This window comes from Mustela putorius, unplaced genomic scaffold (assembly GCF_011764305.1).
Source record: "Mustela putorius furo isolate JIRA1106 unplaced genomic scaffold, ASM1176430v1.1 tig00000873_pilon_pilon_pilon, whole genome shotgun sequence".
In the NCBI taxonomy this organism is placed as follows: domain Eukaryota; kingdom Metazoa; phylum Chordata; class Mammalia; order Carnivora; family Mustelidae; genus Mustela; species Mustela putorius.
Window position 1 is genome coordinate 7,380,984 of NW_025421504.1, and position 20,294 is coordinate 7,401,277.

The 20,294-nt window shown below is 60.2% G+C and overlaps 1 protein-coding gene across 2 annotated transcripts in view; it reads left to right on the top strand.

The window, feature by feature from the left end:
• SDK2 (sidekick cell adhesion molecule 2) overlaps nt 1-20,294 on the top strand; it is a 250,550-nt gene that overhangs the window by 222,508 nt on the left and 7,748 nt on the right. For both annotated transcript variants that reach the window (XM_004749035.3, XM_045085974.1), the window contains 7 exons: nt 1,570-1,707; nt 3,762-3,923; nt 6,394-6,519; nt 10,104-10,268; nt 11,552-11,692; nt 11,958-12,096; nt 14,553-14,679. In XM_004749035.3, coding sequence (XP_004749092.1) covers nt 1,570-1,707; nt 3,762-3,923; nt 6,394-6,519; nt 10,104-10,268; nt 11,552-11,692; nt 11,958-12,096; nt 14,553-14,679 — 998 coding nt within the window. The remainder of the gene's footprint in view (nt 1-1,569; nt 1,708-3,761; nt 3,924-6,393; nt 6,520-10,103; nt 10,269-11,551; nt 11,693-11,957; nt 12,097-14,552; nt 14,680-20,294) is intronic.

The following is a 20,294-nucleotide window of genomic DNA, read 5'->3' on the forward strand; positions in this document are numbered from 1 at the left end:
TGACCTGAGGGGAAATGGCCCAAGAGGGTCCGGGAGCCCTGGAAGGAAGCGTGGGAGGGATTCTCAGTGCGCTGGGGGATCGCTGGTGGGTTTAAGCAGTTGGCCAACAGGATCCGGTGTATGTTTTTAAAATTCGCTCTGCCGGCCGTGCGGAAGACAAACTGACGGACGGGAGAGGAGGGAGGCGGGGTGGTCAGTTAGGAGACTGGATGGTGAGGGTCAGAACCCTAGAGCCCACGCGACCAGTGCTGGGTCTATGTATCGTGTCCAAAGACCTTCTCGGGCAGATACGCCGCCAGCTCCTTCCAGAAGCCCTGGGATGGGTAGGGCAGGTATTACCCATTTCAGTGAGCAGGGGAGGCCTGGGTAGGGATGCTTTGTGCCCAGGAGCCCCCACCCGGCCCGTGGGGAAGCAGAGGCCGGAGGCCAGGACAGGTGAGCTGGTCCGAGGCTGTCTTCACGGCTCGGCAGCCCCTTCCCCTGACATGGGGCTCCCTCCTTGTGGATCCTGCACCCCCTCGAGCATCCTTCCCAGCCTGCTGCTTCCCATCCTGTTAATTTGCTTAGAGGGCCAGACTGTGGGGTCAATTCTTAAGCATTGTCCTCTTTGGGGCCAAGCCACGACTCCAGGGAAACCTTTTTCCTCCCCTGGCTCCCGAGGGTCTGGCCTCTCTGTCTGCCTGCTCATCCAGACCGCGCTCTGTCAGTGTCCCAGGCCGGATGCGAGCCCCCGGGAGCCTGGACGCTTCCGGCAGCAGGACAAAGTGTTCTGACCCATGTCCCTCTTGCTTCGGGGAGGCAGGAAAGGCCCCCTGAGCTCGCCTCCTTCCTTCAAAGACTGCGGGCTGAGGCTGCGTCCCGGAGCTGGAGCGGAAGCGGGGTCCAGATTAGCCTCGGCTCGGTGGGGGCGGGGGGGGCGGCCCGGTCAGCTCGCCTGAAGCCAGCTCCGTGCTTCCTTCTCTTCCTCTCCGTCCTCCCCACCAGAGTCCCCCACCCCCACCCGCACGGCCCCCAGGCTTTCAGGGTTGTTCCAGGCTTCTCCGGCCAAGAAAGCATCTCTTCCACATGGTTTGACTGTCCCTATTTCGGGCTGCTTCTGAGAGCACGGTCTCTCCGTGACGAGCCCTGGGGCCCCAGGGACCGGAGAAGGGCCACACCGTGGCTGTTCTGGTATCTTCTTATTCACCAGCCGCCTCATACTCTGAGACCCCGGCGGGCGCTGCTTTTCCCACCAGGGAGGGTGGAAGACAGAGCCCTACAGAGCCAGGATCTCGCCTGACCCCACAGCGGCCCTGGAGATTTAGGACCACTTGGCAGGAAGAAAGGGAGGACTCGAACTTTAGGGGGAAAGACAGTTCTCTTCCCTCCCCGTTCGTGGACTCTGGAATTGGAAATAGAGTGCTAGCAGCATCAGTGGGGGAGGGGAGGGGCACAGATGACTTCGGAGGACCCCCTGCCCTCTCTCTTCCTGGGGCCCAGACCCAAGAGCTCCTGCCGGTTTCTGGAAGCCACGCAGGGCTTTGAACGTCCGTGGGAGAACAAGACGAACCCTCTCCTGTCCCCCTGCAGCTCCCAGTGCTCCCAGCTCGGTCAAGTTCAGTGAGCTGACCACAACCTCGGTGAACGTGTCCTGGGAGACCCCGCAGTTCCCCAACGGTGTCCTGGAGGGTTACCGGCTGGTGTATGAGCCCTGCACCCCAGTGGACGGTGAGTGGGGCCCTCCCAGCCCAACTCCCAAGGCCCTTCTCTTGTCGGGGTCGCTGCACAACCTTGGATGGGGTGAGCGCCTCCCCTGCTCGTAGAGGGAGATGCGGGGGCAGACGAGAGGAGCATTTCCCCAGCAGCAAGCAGGGGCGCAAAACCGAGCAGCACCCTCGTTCTCCCGAGTCCGGCCAGAGTGAGGAGGGGAGGAAGGGAGCCTACGGAGGCTGCGGCGTCCCACGGCGGCCAGGCTGCTGTCCCGCCTGGGAAGATTGGGGAGCCCCTGATGGCCCCTCCCGTACCTGTCCCCCAGAATTTAGGGGGTCGACCTTATTCCATCTGGGTCTTTGCCTCTCGTGGGGTCAGGAACTCGTTTGAGAACCTGTTAAGAGCCTTGGAGCCTCTCCCCGGAAAGTACAAGTCTGGGGAAGTCCCTGCCCCCCTTTCCCCGTGAACCTCCGTTCAAGAACCCCGATGTGCAAGCTGTCTTCCTCTCACCTGGAGCCCTGGTCGTCTGGCTGTCCCTAGAGCCCCCCGTGACCCCTGCCCTACCCCTTCCTCCAGGCCTTGGTGGGGACCCTTCCCTGCTGCCAGGCTCCCAGGCCAGGCCATGCTAACCCTGACCTTGGATGTCAGACCCTTGCCAGCTCTCTACCCCACGCCGATGTAAGTGAACCCAGAAAGCACGGACATCTACTTAGAGGGGCTCCTGGCTGGCCGGTCCGGTTCCAGAACCCAGAGAGGACTCGGTGGGGTGGCTGGCTCACAGGTGGTGACCTGATGGCCTGAGGTCCCCTGCTCACTCTCACCTTTCCCTGACTACAGAGCCTGGCCAGAAGGAGAGCCAGAGCCCTTAGAGAGCCAAGGGGGCCACAGTCCTGAGCCAGCCAAGGAAACAATGGCCCTCAGTCTTCCTCGTCATCTGCCTGCCAGCAGCTAGTTCATTCGGCAGAGCAGGACTGTGTTCTGGGACACTGGCAGGGGTGGGGAGGGCGGCCCAGGAGACATGGTCAGGTGCAGGTCCCAGGAGAGGGGCCGTCTCCCCCTCCAAGGGGAAGGAGAGGGCGGAGGTCACGGGGACAAGGTGCAGGCGACCAAACAGGCTGTCCTCACGGTGGCCTCCGCCTGGCCTACCCAGGGGGCTCCCGGCCCCTTTCCTGTTGGGAAGACCACAGCCCAGACCCCTGTGGGATTTGCTCAGAAATGTCAGGGAACGGGTACCCAGTGCCGCTGTTCCGGCCCCCCCCCCGGGTGATTTCCTTCAGAAGGGCCGCTCGAGCTGCCACCCCTCTGTCATCGGACGCCTGTTTATTCGTGAGATAGTCTGGCCATTTGCCAGGTCCTCTTTTATTTAACCTCCTAACGTGCTGTCCTCGATGGCTATCGATGCCCTCATTCAGCGGGACAACAAACCACAGCTAGGGCAGGGGACGGCCAGCGCTGGGCTGCGACCTGCGAAGCCCATCTCCCAGGGGTCACCACCTTGTTCAGAGGGGACACGGGGAGCAGCCCGGGTCCCGACCCCTGAGGAGGCTGCCAGGCGGGAGGATTTGGGCCCAGGAAGCACGGAGCACAAACCTCGACCCCCTAAAACTATCCTAGCCTCTTCTCTGGTTGTCGCGATTCTGGGTGCATTGATGGAGGGCCCGCGGGGAGGGCCCTTGCTGGTGGACCCGAGGCTGTCCTCGGCTGTAGGGCCTGGCTGCAGGTTCTCCCCTCCAACTCTGGACGCCGGTGATCTCTCTCCCAGAGCCCTTCCTGAAAGGGGACCCTCGGGATTCCAGTTCTGTGGAACTCGGGGGGTAGAGCACATGTGGGGGACAGTGGTTCAGTGAGACCGGTAGGGAGCTGTTTCCCACCAGATCCCGAGGGACACTGTGTTCTCCACGGACAGACAGTCCCAGCTCCTCCCAACTTCTCCGGCCGTGGACCCCTTTCTCCCAAGACCGGCCTGCAGGACTGCGTGTTGGGCGAGCACGGCCATGTGGCCTGGCTCCAAGGCCCCCCATGAACACCACCCGCCCTCGCGGTCCGCCACATATGCGGTACTTCCTTCCCAGGTGTCAGCAAGATCGTGACAGTGGATGTGAAGGCTAACAGCCCTCTGTGGCTGAAGGTGAAGGACCTGGCCGAGGGGATGACCTACAGGTTTCGCATCAGAGCCAAGACCTTCGCCTACGGGCCAGAGATCGAGGCCAACGTCACCACCGGCCCGGGAGAAGGTAAGGGAGCACAGGGCAGACGGGAGTCCTGCCCTCCGCACCCCGCGCCCAGCCCCCGAGCCAGAGGGGGTGCTCGGAGCTGTGCTAGATCCTGGAGGTGCGGAGATGCGGGGGGACGGGGTCTAGTGGGGACAGAGCCACAGCCCGAGAGAGGACAAGGGTGGGGCCTGGGGGGCGGGGGAGGAAGGGAGCGCATCCCGGCCACAGGCAGGGCGACCTGTCAGGCTGCGTCCTCCCTAGACAGGTGACAAAGGGAAGAAGGAGCAGGGCGCTTAGAGGCCAGGCTGTGCGCTTAGAGGCCAGGCTGTGCATTGGGCCTGAGTGGCGACAGGAGGGGGACACCAGGGACCAGGACCCCAGAGTGGTTCTGTCTGAGTTTGTGACCTTCTTGAGGCCAGCCTTGAGCTGGGGGAATTGTTTTGGCACCTGCTGTGGTCAACATTTGTCCTTGTCACCCAAGCAGGATGTTCCTTCCCGAACACAGAAGCCACCGCCCGCCTCTGCTCCCTCCTTCCCTGGGAAAGGACACAGCCCGTCTCAGACTTCCCTGAAACCCCTCCTCCTCTTCCTCCTCCTCCCCCTTTTCCCTCCTCCTGTCACTGCCCTGTGGGCCCGAGCAGCTTAGCTGCTAGCTGGAGGGGTGGGGGGGTGGGTAGTTGCGGCGTGGAGAGGCTACTGGTCCTGGCCTCTCTCACCTGTCAGGCAGGTGTGTTCCTCCACACGGGGCTGGGCCGGCCACCCTGCACTTTCTCCTCGTGGGCACTTTCTGTTCCCCACTCCGGGTTCTGCAGAGAACCTGCCAGCTCCTAGGCTCCGCTGGCTCCTACGGAAGGAAGCCTACAAGGCCCCCCCGGAGGAAGCTTCCAGAAGATTCCACACCCTCTGCCCTGCACCTGCCCCCTCCCTCCTGTGCTGCCTCTTCACCTGAGCCAACGTCCCTGAGAAACAAAAGCAGGAAGCCAGCGGGCAGGGACAAAGGGAGGCGGGGCAGTGGGGACAGGAGAGGGCTGGAGGACAGGCTGTTCTAACCTGGGGCTTCAAGTGTCCCAGGCCTGGCGTGGGAAGGGGGCGGGCAGGAAGTTTGGAGGAGGCAGCGGGGGTCCCTGTGAAACAGCTGAGCTGTGCCCAGCAAGTGTGGGCAGGTACCTGGGAGTGCTAGAAGCTTCCGGTCCAGGGGTTGATGACAGCTGTCAGCCTTGAGTTCTGTCCTGTGCAGAGTGAGAACTCGGGGTCCCGACAGCACCCCCCCACACCCTTCACACCCCACTTGAGCTGGGTCCCACACCCCTGACCCCTCAGCCGCCTTTGCCCTGAGCCGTAGGCGGGATGCGTGTTGGAGAAGGAAGGAAGGAAGATGAGGCGCTCCAAGGTCACGGGTCGGGACCGGACACAGGCAGGGCGGTGGGCAGCCCAGCTCTGGTTGGGAGTCCCCGGCCTGCTGTCCAGCTTGCCAGCTGCCCTGGACCTGGAGGATCTTCAGTCCGGAGCTGGACTGCAGGCTCCTTGCCTGGAGGCATTCACAGCCAACACTCGGTGCTCACTCGGGCCGGTAGTCAGCCTCGCACCCACTCACCGACTTGTTCCCCCCTCCCACAAGTGTGTAGGGAGCACCCACTCTGTGCCCAGCTCTGGGGGTGCAAGGCTCCGGGTCTAGTGACAGACAGACATGTAGACCACGGACAGGGTCAGGGCTTGGGGGCCAGTGAGAGCCCAGGGAACAGGCACCCCCAGAGAGGAGGGGCTTGGGACCCTCCATAGACGAAACTGGCTCACTCCTCTGACTTCGCAAGTGAGCTCTCCCCTGCTTCGGCTCCTGGGGCTGGTGTCCAGGTGGCCGGCATGACGGGCCGCCACCCTGGTGTACCGGCCAGGACAGCCAGCGGCAGAGCCCACGCTTCTCTGCGGTGCTCCCAGCCTCCTCCCTGGCGCAGCGGGGGTGGGTGCGTTTCACGCAGGAAGCAGCGCGGACGCTGCCATCCTAGGCTGGAAGACAAGATGTCGGGGAGCCCTTCGGCCCCTCAAAAGCCGACCCCCCACTTATCCTAGGCCCATTCCACCATCATCACACCCACCTCTACCATCGCCCCAGGACACATCTCTTCAAGCCTTACAGTCCAAAAGGGCCTCACAGATGGGGAAACTGAGGCACTGGCGGGCAATGTGACTTGATCAGAGTCACCCATCTAGTGAGTTCAGGTCTCCTGACTCCGTTCCAGGGGCCTTCCTGGCATTTCTCTGTATACCTCTTCTGGCTTTGAATTTGGAACAAGGGAGTGTGGGTGACCCAGAGAGCACAGCTGTATCAGCAGGCCAGGCCTGAGACCCAGGCCTCGGGCCTCGGTGCTCGCAGGCTTTCCAGAGACTCTGGCCAGGCTCGGAGGGTTTGGCTGTGCAGGTCCACCAGCCGGAGCACAAGGAGCCAGGATGGGGGAGGCTGTGCCGTCCCTTGCCCACCGTGTGCCGTTTGCAGGTGCCCCTGGACCACCTGGAGTGCCCATCATCGTGCGTTACAGCTCCGCCATTGCCATCCACTGGTCCAGCGGAGACCCGGGCAAGGGACCCATCACCCGCTACGTCATAGAGGCCAGGCCATCAGGTACGCACTGCCCCCGGCTGAGTGCCTCCCTCTCTAGCGGGTTCCGGGTCTCGTGTTCTCTTGCCGCTGGAGTCCCTCCACCCGGCGGCCTTGTGTTCTCCTGAGAAGGCTCTGGTCCCACTGCAGGTGAAGCTAGAGGTGGCCCTGGGGCAAGTGGGAAATGAAGGGTCACACCCTTAGGTGGGGACTCCCCGGGGTCCCCTGGAGAATGGCACTTCGCACCAGGTGAGGACCAACTCGAACGGAAGATCATTTAGGATACTGGAGGAGCAAAAAGTTGGCCCTTGCCCCTGCCCCTGGTTAAACACTGAGTCTTTCACGAGACCCCACTGACTAGTGTCCCATCAGGAGGCTGGCTGTCCCCGGGGGACGCTGGCTACCGCCTTGAGGCCCGCCTCCACCACTCTGATGATCTCAGCAGTTCCGGTAACTGCATCAGGGGTGGTGAAGCCTGAAATCGAATCACAAGTACTTCCAGAGCCATCAGGGACTGATGAGTCGCTCCAGGGCGCTGCTGTCAGCGCTCCTGTGTCACCATCGCCCGTCGCCCTGACACCTGCTTCTCCCAGCTTCCCTTCCCCGCAGGAGCCCTGGGCCAGCTCGCTCCGTTGCTAGGTTTCCCAGCTCGTCAGAGGGGCCAGGGCCGGGGGGAGAGCTAGAGGCTTGTTCTTGGTAATCCACGGCCCCGTGATCGGCCGGCAGAAGAGGAGAAGGGCCAACAGCATGGATAGCAAATGATAATCAGAATGGGAGGTAGTCAGGCATATCAGTAGCTAATACTTCTAACGAGGGCACCGAAGCATCCCGAAGGCAAGCTGAATACCGTGGGTCACTGAGCGCTAATATCTCAACAGCCAAGAGAGCACGCCTGCTGTTCCGGGAAGCAGCCATACACACACACCCCCCCATTGCCCTCATCTTGTGCTAGTAATGGCTGTGGCAATCGCTATTACGTTTAGCTACTCCAGTCCATGATCTGTTGTAGCTGGAAGGTATATGCAGGGCTGGCTGTCCCCCCAACCCGCAATGGTCCCTCCCCAGCCCGCGGTGCCGGCTGCTGAGTTGGCCAGGAGAGCACCACGTGCTTCTCCCCACTGGCGCCTGTGCCTCTGCTCTCCGTCCAAGTTGGCCGGCCGGGATGCCAGGCTGTGGAATGTTGGCTCCGGACACCGGGCCTGCTGATTTTCCAGCGTTCCCTGGGAGGCCCAGCATGGGACCTGGGGCTGTGCCTGGGTGCACACAGGTGGATTCAAGGAGGGACCCCCTGAAGGCTGGGAGGGCAGAGGACAAGGGGAAAGCTGCGCCTCTGCCTGCGGCTGCTGGAGACATCTCCCCACCTCCGTGCCCCCGGGCTATCCATCCTCCTCCTCTCCGGGACGAAACTGCTCTTGTCCTGTGCTCCCCGCCTCATGGTCGGTTAGGATCTCCAGACAGGCCCTCTTCCTACAAACTGGAAGCTGCCAGGCACTGCAGAGCCAGGAGCGAGGGGCTCACTCAAGGTTTCCAGCCAGGGGCCCTGCCGTGCATACCAGCTGACCGCGGGGGCTGGAGGCCGGAGCCCCAGCATGACATTCCAGCAGCTTCAGGCCTGGCCCCATTACCAGGGTCCTACCCTTTGTTTCTGCGGGGCAGAGCAAGGTTGGTCACACAGTAGGTCAGAGACCCCAGCTTCTGCCAGGCCGCAGGGTCCCGGACGAGCCCGCCCAGCCAACACTGAATCCGCCGCGGACCTCAAAAGGCACCATCCTGGACACCCAGTGGTTCCTCCTCCTCCCCGCCATCGCCGCGGGTGTGAGAGGTAAAGCCCTTCGAACCACAGCTCTCGGCAAGGAAGGAGTCACTGCTGTTGGGTCATCCATCGCTAGCATCGCCATCGCTGTGACTGTCACCGAAAGCGAATGAGAGCTTTCAGGGGGCGTGAGAGGAGAAGGGATTTGCATCCCAAAACTCGGATCTCGGGGTCTGCAGCCCTGAAATCGCAGCCCATGATGTTCAGAGAAGGTCGGGGTAGAAGGTTTGCATCCAGTCATCTCCCCAACACTGAGAGGTCGCCCGTGCTGGGCGCTGGGCTGCAGAAGCGAATGGGGCACGGTCCTGGCCCTGGAGGGACAGCACAGCACAGCCTAGCCGGGGACAGCCACAGGGTGCGTGAGGCAGCACCCAACACAGAGACCTGAGAGAGAAAACGAGGCCAAGCTCAGGGTCCCGAGCCTTTGTGAGGACAGGGGGACGCCCACGGGGAGGGGGGGCACGGCTGCCAGGGGGAGGGATCTGGATGGGCACGGCCAAAAGGCAGCTTTGGAAGATGCCGACACTCTCTTGGTCCCCAGTACAGAGGTGACAGGGCAGGGGATGGTGCTAAAGTTCCTGACATTGCGGGGGGGTGGGGGGCGGCTGCCAGTGTGGGGAAGGCGGAATCCGGAATCCGTCAGCCCCTGGGCGGGCCAGGCCGGAGCAGGTGCGTAGCCGGCGGACCCACGGCGGCTCCTCCCCGAGCGAGTTCAGGAACGGATGAGGAGAGACCGTGCCCACCGAGGCTGAGGCTGAGGCAGGAGCTCATCCAAGGCCCTGAGGCGACCTCCCTGGAGGACCTAGGAGTTCAGCCCACTGAGGTGCTTCTAAGCTCTCTGGACCCCCTGGACCGTGTGTAAAAGGTGGTTTAACCCTTTAATTGCCAAGTCAGCCCTTCCCCAGCACAGGGAGGGGGACTCACCATCCTTCCCAGAGTCACGCCAGCCCCACTGGCCCCGCATGGAGCCTCTGGCCAGGGCCCCCCGCCCGGCCTCCGCATCCCGGGGCCTGGCAGGAGCTCGCACTTCTCTTGTGCGGGGGCCCCATGCCCGCTGCTCCTTTTGAATGAAGCGGAAATGAATTAGGTCCCCAGGGGGGCGAGACCCAGAGAGCGGCAGGCAAGGGGGCAGCAGGACTGGAAGGGAAGTCAGGAGCGCAAAGCATGGGGTGGCTAGGGGCAGCGCACCTGGAGGACCGATGGGGGACCCCTCTAGGCTTGTCTGGGCCCCTTCTCCTCAGATCTCTGCCGCTCAGCGAGGAGGCCGCTGAGGGTGGGCGCCGTCCGCCCTCACCGTCCCCGGCGAACCTAGCCCTCCTGCGGCTACTTTCAAAAAGGATCTTCTTTTTACCTGATGCCGCTACTGTGTGTATTTTGAATAGGCAGGGGGATGAGAAGAAGAGGGGCCCAGTGAGGGAAAGGAGGGTGTGCCCGTGTGCCACGATCGTAGGCGGCCTGCTGGAGTCACGCTGACCCGCACTCTCTAAGGATGTGAGAACGGGCGATCTGACTTCCGCACAGTCACCAGACTGCTGAGCCGCCTGTGGCCGATGGCACGGGGTTGGTTGGGACCGTATTTTCTACACGCTCCGTGTTTTTATTAATATATATATTTTACAAGCATTTTAATAAAGGGAACAAAGAGTCAGAGACTGCAAAAAGGTATCTGTTGAAAAATACCTTCTAAGATTCAGCGTTGACGGGGCAGACCAGACAGGCCCTGCTCTCAGGGGCAACAGCTAGGATGGGAGCGGGCTCCCCGTCACGAGGTGTCTCCCTCTCCACCCTCTTGCAGACGAGGGGCTATGGGACATCCTCATCAAAGACATCCCCAAGGAGGTGACCTCCTACACGTTCAGCATGGACATCCTGAAGCCAGGCGTGAGCTACGACTTCCGGGTCATCGCTGTCAATGACTATGGCTTCGGGACCCCCAGCAGCCCCTCCCAGTCTGTGCCAGGTACTGCCGGTGGGGGGGACCGGCACCCCGTCAAAGAGCCTCGTGGCAGAGGCTGGTGGTGGGCAAAGAAGAGAGGCAGGTAGTAGAGCCCCAGATGTGTTGGGGTGGGGACCAAAATGTATTGTCTTCTCAATTCTGCCAACAGTGAACTCTGGGCCAGGGCCTGGGTCAGCTTTGAGCTCCAGAAGAAGCTGGGGGGTGGGCATCTTTGGGGTTCCTTTGCAAGGATCCCAGAAGCCCTGGGCAGGGGGCTTAGTGGGGCTTGTGGATGAGTCAGAAGACCTTCTCTGAGCTCATCACCCAAGAGATTCACCCTGGCCATAAACTACATGTTTCTATGGAAACCACCCCAAAAAACAGAGTCCGCGGTCTCTGAAGCAGTGTCCAGGGCTGGAGGGAATAGTACTGCCATCCCTCCCCGTTTCCCTCTCATCCTTCCCATCCGGCATGTCTTGGAGGACTCGCAGAGGACTCTAATGCCGAAATCCATCACCCCAAATCCAGCCACTAACCAACTTTTATTACCAACGCCCCTTCCCTCAAGGCAGAAACACAGCTCAAAATTGTAACCCACTGGGTGAGTGTCAGAAACCTGGCTGCCTCTGTCCTCACACACACATTCTCCCTTGTCCTGATGGATAAAACCAGATCATGGGAGACAGAAGAGCCAGCCCCTCGTCAGGCAGCCCCCTGGATTCGTGGTGGTTATGTGCAAAAAGCGTGGTTCTGAGGGCTTTGAAGGGAGGGGAGGTCTGGCTGGAGGAGGCATTCCGAAGACCTGCTCCCGTCCACCCCCCTGACTGCCCTCACTCTCAGCCACCAGAGAAAGAGGGAGTCCTGACCCTGGGGAGCAACTCTCCCAGGCCTACCAAGGCCAGATGGGTACTTTTCCAATACAAATCTGGGGCCTGCCTGTCCAGGTAGCCCCTAGGCCATGGGTGGAAAGAGGGGGAGATAAAAAAAACAAAACAAAACAAAACAAAAAAAATAGCACGCACACCAGGGCTTCTTATTCTGTGTCTTTGGCAGACATCACTAATCAATCCCCACACTTTTTCCTGGTAAGTCCAGAGGCAGCCTCAGAGCTCAGAGCAGCCCTCCAGGCATCCCCTTACTGGCACTTGAGATTCAGCTCTCCCTCCCAACCTTGTCTTGGGTTGTGCCTCACTGGGATGGCACAGACCTTGCCTGGGGTCTGTGGTAGGGTCCCCGCTGCAGCGGGAGGCGTGGAGGCGGGAGGCGGCCTAAGCACCCCGGACCTGACGTCCCCGTTCGTGTTCTAGCCCAGAAGGCCAACCCTTTCTACGAGGAGTGGTGGTTCTTGGTGGTCATTGCCCTCGTGGGCCTCATCTTCATCCTCCTCCTGGTCTTCGTGCTCATTATCCGAGGCCAGAGCAAGAAGTACTCCAAGAAGACAGACTCTGGTGAGCTGAGACCAAGCCCCGCCGGCCAGACGGGTCTGCCTTTGCTTTGGCAAGGTGGGGCCGGGGGTCCTCTCTCTCCTAGAAAGGCGTCTGCCCTGCGAGGAGGAGCAGCCTAGGGCCCCTGGGTACAGCCTCCATCTCCCGTTTGGTCTCACGTAGCGAGAGAGAGAATGAGCCACCTGGCCGGGTGGGGGAAGGGAGACCAGCGGTCTAAAGGGTGACATAGGTGACTGAATCCTGTCTCCCCCACCCCGCCCCCGCCCAGGGAACAATGCCAAGGCTGGTGCCCTCGGCCACGGGGAGATGATGAGCTTGGATGAAAGCAGTTTCCCTGCTCTGGAACTCAACAACCGGAGGCTGTCCGTCAAGAATTCCTTCTGCCGGAAGAACGGCCTGTATACCAGGTAGAGGGCTCTCTGCACGGGTGGGGGGCAGAGGCCAGAGGTTTGGGGGCCAGCAGGGCCAGGGTGTGGAAGACTCTGGGGAAGGCCACAGAGCAGGCTGTGCCCACTTGGTCTCACTGTGCCAGCGATGACATTTGGGCTCAGGGGCCGGGGACAGTCAACAGGGCCCAGGCAACACACCCAGGCTGTGGGGGCCCCAGGCTGGTGTGAGAACACAGTAGGGGACATCACAAGGAGGTGAGGACACAGGGCTTCTGACAAGGACAGCCAAGTGCAAAGAACTTGAACAATTTTGCGACCCAACCTACTGCCCTTTAGAGCCAGCTGCTTGGAGGAACAGGCCAAGGCCCGAGAGCCACCGGCCCCAGCAGTGAGGCGGGCCCCACACACGTAGGCTAGGCAGACACACTCGAGTGATGGGTGCCTGGAGTCCCCCATCATGGCCTATGCCTTACCTGCCTCCTCCCTGTTCTGGAAAGAAAGGGCACTCAGTATAGACACCCTCTCCCCTGGGCCCTTACGCACGCGTCTTACAGACCAGTGTTCTCCTGTTCACCCCACGAGCCCGTGCTCCTAGCATCATCCTCAAACGGCAGCACCTGGGAAGAGCCAGTCAGGAAAAGTCCCGGCTGGCGGTACCCTCGGTTCCGTTTCTTCCTGACTTCTCTCCAACCCGGGGTCCCCTCCCCTACCCCACTTCCCGGCACGGGCTGGGTGGCCCATTTCCAAGGGCCCGGGCAGCTGCTGAGGCCCACCTGACCCTCCCCTGATGTGACCTGGCAGTTTTATGCTCCAGGGATCGCAGGAGAGCTGCTGGGGGAGGCTGGTCTGCCGCCTGAGAGCGCCTGTCCTTTTGGCCTCAGCCCTATTAACATTCCCAGTTCATCGGAGGGGCACGCGGGCCAGGCACAGCTCACAAAGCTTCTCTCTGTCTCGTCCTGGAGGGAAGAGGCGATGTGTGTGTTCATCAGGAGGACAGAGGGAGGGGCGCACAGGCCAGCAGGCCCCGCTCTCATCCCCCGCCAAAGCCAGCTTTCCAAAGAAAGAGCCATTTGAGGCCGCGGTGGTGGGCCCAGCAGGTCCCCCGCAGCCCCGCCGCGCTGGCTCCGGGGCCCTGCCACATGGAACAAGGGGGCGTTTCATGGATGGCCCGGCCTGCCTGCCTCTCACGCCCCCAGAGTACACACACCAGGGCCCCCTCGTGTCCCCTACCCTGCTGTGTACACACAGAAATCCTCTTGGCGCCAAACCAGCCCCGGGCTCCTGGAGTCTGACCCAGCCCTGGTGACACCGTCAGCCCCTACTTGCCCTGCTCATGGTCAAGACGGCCTGAGCCCGACATTCCTTCTCTCCTGTCCCAGCGTCCCGTGTCTGCCCATCGTGCCTACACGAGGCTGCTGCCGCTATTGTTATGGTTTTATTTTTAAGTAGTTAAGGATGCGGCTTTGTTATTTGGAATCATATCAGTGCGGATAGAGTCCAAGAGGTTGGAGGTAGCAGGGGAGCTGCTTGTGACATACTCCCAGGCCATGGGATTGGTCCCAGGACAGCACTTCTGTAGGAAGGCACAGCTGGCCCCGGGTGGGGGCAGCCGGCGTTCAGGGCCATGGTTCCAGAGCCCTTCCTAGAGCAGGCTGGGCAGACCTCAGGATGCCAGGCCCTCAGCAGGGCCTCCCTTGAGCCCGGTCCCCAGGAAGCACGGATAGGGCAGGGTCATGAAAGACCCTAGCCATCTGCTGGGCACCCCAGGAGCCTGCCCAGCCCGCTGCCCTTGCCCTCAGCTCAAGGGTTCTGGAAAGCACAGCCCTGCCTCCAGCCTCCGGGCACCCGAGGCAGGTGGAGTGCTCAGGTGCCCTGTCCTGCATGTTGGTGCAGATGACACAGAGTCAGGGCTCTAACTCACTGGGAAATGCACTTTCTCAAAGGCTGATTTTCAGAAATAGGGCAGGACTCCGTGCCCGAATTTATTTCTGGTCTCTGAGCAGATCTGGAGGGAGGAGGCAGTGGTTTCGTTTCTTCTCTGAACCCTTTGCATTAACCGTCTAAAGCTCCCTTGGTGAGGTCAGGAATGACCTGGGGGAGGGTTTGCCTGTCGCGCCGTCACGCAGGCCTCACCTGGGATTCTGATCCGGGAGGTCTCGGGGTTCCAAAAGGCTTTGTAACATTCCTGCCAAGTGATCCCAGTGCCTGAGGCCTTAAAACCACGAGTGGAGAATCCAGTGGGAAGTGGGGTGCTACCCCTCCGTTTCCCTGAAGCTGATTCAGGAGGCTGGTCCAACGGAGCCTCTCTCACCCCTGGGGTTCCCCAGCCCAAGGCCCAAGCCTGTGGGGAATACGGGAGGAGTATACGACAGACACCCAGGGTGAGTGCCCTACCAGGCCCCGCTGTGGCCTTCCTGGCCAGGCCCGCCGCTGTGGGTAGGGCCACTTCTCAGCCTCACCCCCCCTCCCTCCAGGTCGCCTCCCCGGCCCAGCCCAGGCAGCCTCCACTACTCTGACGAGGACGTCACCAAGTACAATGACCTCATCCCGGCAGAGAGCAGCAGCCTGACCGAGAAACCCTCAGAAATCTCCGACTCTCAGGTGAGGGGCGGGAGCCGGGACCAGCCCCTTCCCAGACTGTGGGCCTGCGCGATGGCCCAGAACCTGGGCTTCTTTGCCTCCTGCCCTTTATGGAGCCCCAGAAAACTAGCCAGGAATTGTCTGTGGACCCGCCGTCCCCTCCAAAGCTCTGCTCAGAGTTTGCTCCAGGGCTAATGGAGGCCTGTAACCTTGACCAGAGAAGAGCCCCCAAGAGCCCAGTCCTCTAGAGCGTCTGGAGTGTCCCCACGCGCTCTGGCCTGCAGAGGAGCTCGTGAGGACAAGGAGAAGGAGGCCCGTATTGCCAGGGCTGAGCTTAGCTCGTCCGGGTCCGAGCGAGCTCCCGAAACCGCGAGCTGAAAGTTCTGGAGCCCCAAGGATGGAGGGGTGAGGCCTTCAGCTTTGGAGGCTCAAGCCTGAGTTTGAATCCCGGCTCTGCTGCCTGTGCACCAGGGCATCCGGGGTGAAGCACACGACCTCTTTGAGCCTGTTTCTCCGTCTGTGGAACAGGCAGGGACAATAAGAGGCTGTATCATGGGGCAGTGGGATTGCTGAGATGAATCTTAGCAAGCACACACAGCAGCTGTCTGATGAATGTCAGCTTCCATCTGAAGAAGGAGATGGTGCCTCGGGGAGACACACAGCTCTGGAGAGGCTGCCGTTAAGTGGGCCGCATGGGGACACTGTCCCAGACAATGGTGAGAGGGGGTGAGTGCATTCCAGTGAGGCAAGGTCATGGCCTCCCACTCGGCCATCTTGGCCTTGGCCAAGCCCGGTGGTTGCCCACCGCGTCCCACGCCCTAGACCTTTTCTGCGCAGTCCTGGGAGAGGACAGGAGCAAAGGGCTGCCAGCAGGGAGCGAGGCTGTCAGCGGGTAGGAGGTGCCCCATCCCCCGATCCAGTCGTGGGCCCGGTGGCCCCGGGGCCTCTGGCTCACTACTGTTTTGCTCAGCTCCAGGGCTTGGCAGAGCCCACAAGGCTGAAGCTAACAACAGCGCAGCTCAGACAGAGCTGGCAGGGACAGAGACACCAACTTAGCCTGGCTAATGCAGGAACTCACATGACTCAGGTTATGGCTTCTTATTTTAAGTGTTTAACACTTTGCGGCCATATCCGTCCTGGGACTTCCAAGGCCCCGTGCTCCACGGAAGCACGATTCTTCTTTCTTTCTCCCCAAGGAGGGCAGTGAGCATTTAGATTCCAGGCACTCAAGGGAAAGTTCAAGTAAAGGGACTCCCTCTGCCCATGAGGCTATGACAGAGGGCTCCTTAACGCCGGGCTCCTGTCTATGGAGAGAAAAGGCAGGAACCAGCAGAAGGGACACTCCGAGCTGCTCTGATTAGCCCCCTTTGACCTCCCACAGAGGGCCTCGGTCCTGCACACTCATTGGCTGGGCACTGACCTTTCCGGGAGGGAGGTCCTGCCCGGGTGTCTCCAGATGGCCCATGGCCATCTCCGCAAAAGTCAGGATGCAGAGCTGGTCCCTGAGGCCAGGCCAGGACCCCCAGCCTTGAGGGAGTCACTGAATGATTCAGATTCAGAGGAATCCTTATCTGAGGACCATCTCACTTCAGTCACCCCCAAGACCCAGCAGAGTCCCTGGAAATCTCCGCTTTGCCCCTAGTGTCTTTTGTTTGAAACAAGCCCATCACTTGAATGCAGTTTCCATAACAATCTGGAACCAGTCCCTAACGGGGAGGGAAGCAGGAGCACATGCCCTGGGGAGGGGAGGCCTCCTGGTTCCAGAAGCCAGCAGAACTCCCACATTCCCTTTTAGGGGGCGCAGTGGAGCCCAGCCCAGGCTTAGAGCCCCGCCTGGTTTGGGGTTTGATTTGGATTTATTTATCTCAAGTTAAGTTAATTTATTTCAAGCTAAGTTTCATGAAGACAGAGACTTGTGACAGTCCTGAGGTCGGTCACCTCCCCAGTGTCTGTCTTGGCACAGAGCACAGAGGGTGTGGTTAAAGCACAGAAGGGTCAATCATGAGAGAAGCTAGGCAAGCGAGTCAAGACCAAGCACGTTAGCAGGAGAGACAGACAAAGGTTCACGGTTGTCAAGCCATCCCTTTTGGACCAAGGTCAGAACACACACTTTCCGAGAGGTGTGGCCCTTCAGAGTAGTGCCGCTGGGCAGGGTCACCAGCCCTGGTTGCTGTGCTTACCATCCCACAGGCCTCACCACAATCACAGTGACCCTCCGAATGGCCTTTGTGTCCTGTCATTTGTACAGATGGGGACCTGAGGCTCAGAGAGCTTCACTGAGTTGGCTCAGGCCCCAGAGCCAAGAAGTGTGGAGGCGGACCCTGTCCACGGGCCCTTCTGATCCAGAGCCCAGCTTGGCTCCTTGGCTCTCCCCTGTCCCAAAGCCAGTGACGTCACCCTCACACCTTTCCGGAAAGGCCTTCAGAACCAGCCAATGAGACACTCTCGAGAACAAGTAACTGTGGGTTTTCTTGAAAGAAAAAAAACAAAGCTCAAGCTTATCTTCAAAGGATAAAGACACACACCCAGATCAAAGTACCAGAGGCATTAAGGTTGTCCCCAGGAAAGCTGCCCCAGGAGCTTTGCCCAGTGGCTCCCTCAGGGGACCATCCAGTCCCATCGGAGGGTGGCTCCGAGCAGGGAGAGGCTCCCGTGAAAAGTTGTGGCTGGTATTTGGGGCTGGGCTTGAATCCTGGCCCCTCCCGCTCCTTGACTCCGTGAGGGGGAGGGGTCCTTCATAGCTCACCCCCACTCAGCACTATGGCACCCTGTCCAAGCGACTGTTCTTGGGGCCATGACAGGGGATGGAGTCAGGTCCGTGCAGTGCCGGGCTCTTCACGGGGCTCTGGGGAGAGGCGGTCAGGATCCTTGGGGTCTCTTTGCTTTGGAACGGTTCTTGAAAACCAGGCCATTGGCTTTGGGCCACCGCAGGTGCCCTAGGCTCCGGGACTGGCATCCTCAGAGGTGCACGACTGAGGGGTCACTCAGCAATCGTTCCTTGAGCATGGACTCTAGGGACATGGAGATAACAGAGACAGGACCCTGCCTCCAAGGAGCTCCTGGTGGGCTGGAGGGGACAGACTCCGAGACAGAGCAGCCGGTGTCCCTCGGACGCCCTTGCTGCGGCGTAAATAAGCAGACCCTAGGATTGCTCGCTGGGCCCTGTGAGAGGCTGTACGGAGAGCATCCTCCACGGCGACCGCAGCTGGGACTCATGGTACGTGCTCCACGGGAGCGTACCCCCACCGGGGTCAGCAGCCATGCAGGCGGGGTCCCCAGTCTTTCAGCGGCTCTGGAGAATGATGGCCTGATGTTGTGAAGCGCCCCTCCCCCCAGGCCCTCTGAGAGCCAGTTCTGCACAGGCCGCCTGGTTTCCAGTCCAAGTCAGACCACCCAAAACAGACTCTCCAAAATGGGTAGAAACCCGCCCAGCCCTTTTCCTGTGATATGGTAATAAACAAAGGTCCACGTTGCTTATAAACAAACACACACGATCAGATGGATCAGATGCGAGCAAGGCCCTAACGGGTGCTCCGGGTAGACTCGGGGACGGAAAGGGGAGACGGGCTGTCTCCAGAGGGGTGTTGGTGACACACAAAGGCTGAGGTTTGAAGAGGCCGGGGCTTGCTTGATGCAACTTTTAAAAACCAAGTATGGCTGCATTCCAAGTTCATTTTCAAAATAAGAGCCCAAGTATGGGAGAAAAATTGCATGGCGCACCAGTAAATCTCAATGGAAAAGGACTTCCCAGCCAATGGCACGCCTCTCCTAATAAGTATGCAGTCTTTGTGATTTCCTGGGAAGCCCTGGGAAGTGCTTTGTAATGACATTAAGCCTGTGTAGAAAAGTAAGAAAATACACCAGAAAGATTAGGTTTTATAAGCGTGAACATTTAGGGAGCCCTTACGGGCGGCCAGGAATGACCCGAAGGATTATTCAAGGTTGGTACCGCTTTACCCTCAGAGCGCTCGGCGAAGCCTCGTGGGGTTACCTGTTGCATGGGTCAGGGAGCCTCTGACAACGAGGCCAGGCCTAAGCCCCTACACCCCTACCATGTGCCGTGTTCGGATCGGGCCCTGGGCAGCACCTGGCTGGTTTTGTCCTCCCTGGAACCTGTTCATTCCTTTCTCGGTGCGTTTATTCAACAACTGTTTTTTTCTGCGCCCACTAAACAGTACCAAGCACGATTTACACACGGCAGCTCCAATAGAGAGCAAGACAGGCTCTTAGGAGCATTGCATTATGGTGTGTTAGGACCCATTAGGGAAGACCACATGTTTCAAATAACCCCGTGTTTTCATTTCATTACTGTGGCACCATAATATCTAACTTCAGGAAGAAAATGGGGAGCAAAAGGCCTCCTGTTTCTTGTGGCGCAGGGACAGAAAGCCCTGTGAGGAATCTTGGGGGAAGATCACGGGAGGACTGCCTGGAGGAGGTGGCATTTCAGCTGGGCCTCCAAGTGTGAACAGGACTGGGTCATGCATCAACGGGAGCAGTAAGGGTCTATAGGTTTGCATTTGGCTAAGTGTTTCTGTCACCCCCTCCCTCTGAGTGTCTGAGTTTCTGGTTTTTCATCCATGGTTGCCTCTTGTCCATTGAGTTGGGCCATGAGTCTAAGAGATTCACTGAGGCCCGTCTCCCGCTTCTCCTCAGGCTGACCCATACAGGCTGAGGAAGCCCGAGCTTGTGCCAAGCTAGAAACACACTACGGGCAGGGCAGAGGGAGTCCAGGAGGAAGGAGGCCAAGCTACCTGTTGGGCCGGGCACGGTACATGCTCTCATTTAAAATCTAACCGTCCCCCCCATGCAAGCTGCAGGACCCCCGGTTAACAGCTGGGGGAGACTGAGGCTCAGAGAAGTCCAGCACCGTGCCCTTGATCACAGAGCTTAGAAGTGGGCATTCGAGTCTGGGTCCAGCCACTCTGAGGGCCTCGTCTGTGGCGGCCTGGCCTCATCCAGGCACAGAAGGGAGATGGAAGGAGAAAGAAGCCTTCACTGACCCCAACAACCCCCCATCCAACTGACCTTCCGCGAAGCCTCCAAACACAAGCGTGTCTGACAGCGGGGTCGTGGGGGAGGAACACATTGACTGTCGCTTCACCTGTAAGGAAGGGCATAGGGGGCCTTGCGTCTGAGCTGACACAAGATTTATTATTTGTCATTTAAAGATGTATTTATTTATTTGAGAGAGCGAGCAAGAGGGGAGAGGGAGAGGGGAGAGGGGAGCAGAGGGGGAGAGAGAAGCAGACTTCCCACTGAGCCCGACACGGGGCTCAATCCCAGGACCCTGGGACCATGACCTGAGCCAAAGGCAGACGCTGAACGGACCCTACCAGCCAGCTGTCCCTAAGCTGACACTTAAAAGGACGTTCCCGGGGGAAGGCTTCTAGCTGTCTGAGTACAAGAAGCCCCGATCCCTAACAAAATGGTGCATAAAGGGGGCTCCTAGAGAGGGAGACGCTTCGCCCCTCCTCACTCCCACCTCTGGTGCCCAGGAGAGGCCCGCCCACTGGCCCAAGGAGAAGGGTGTCCAAGGGGCTGATGCAGGACTAGCCTCATCCCACACAGAGAGCCCCTGGGCCACCAACCAGGGAGGGCCTCCAGCTTCCAGCCTCCCAAGGGGCCGGTACAGG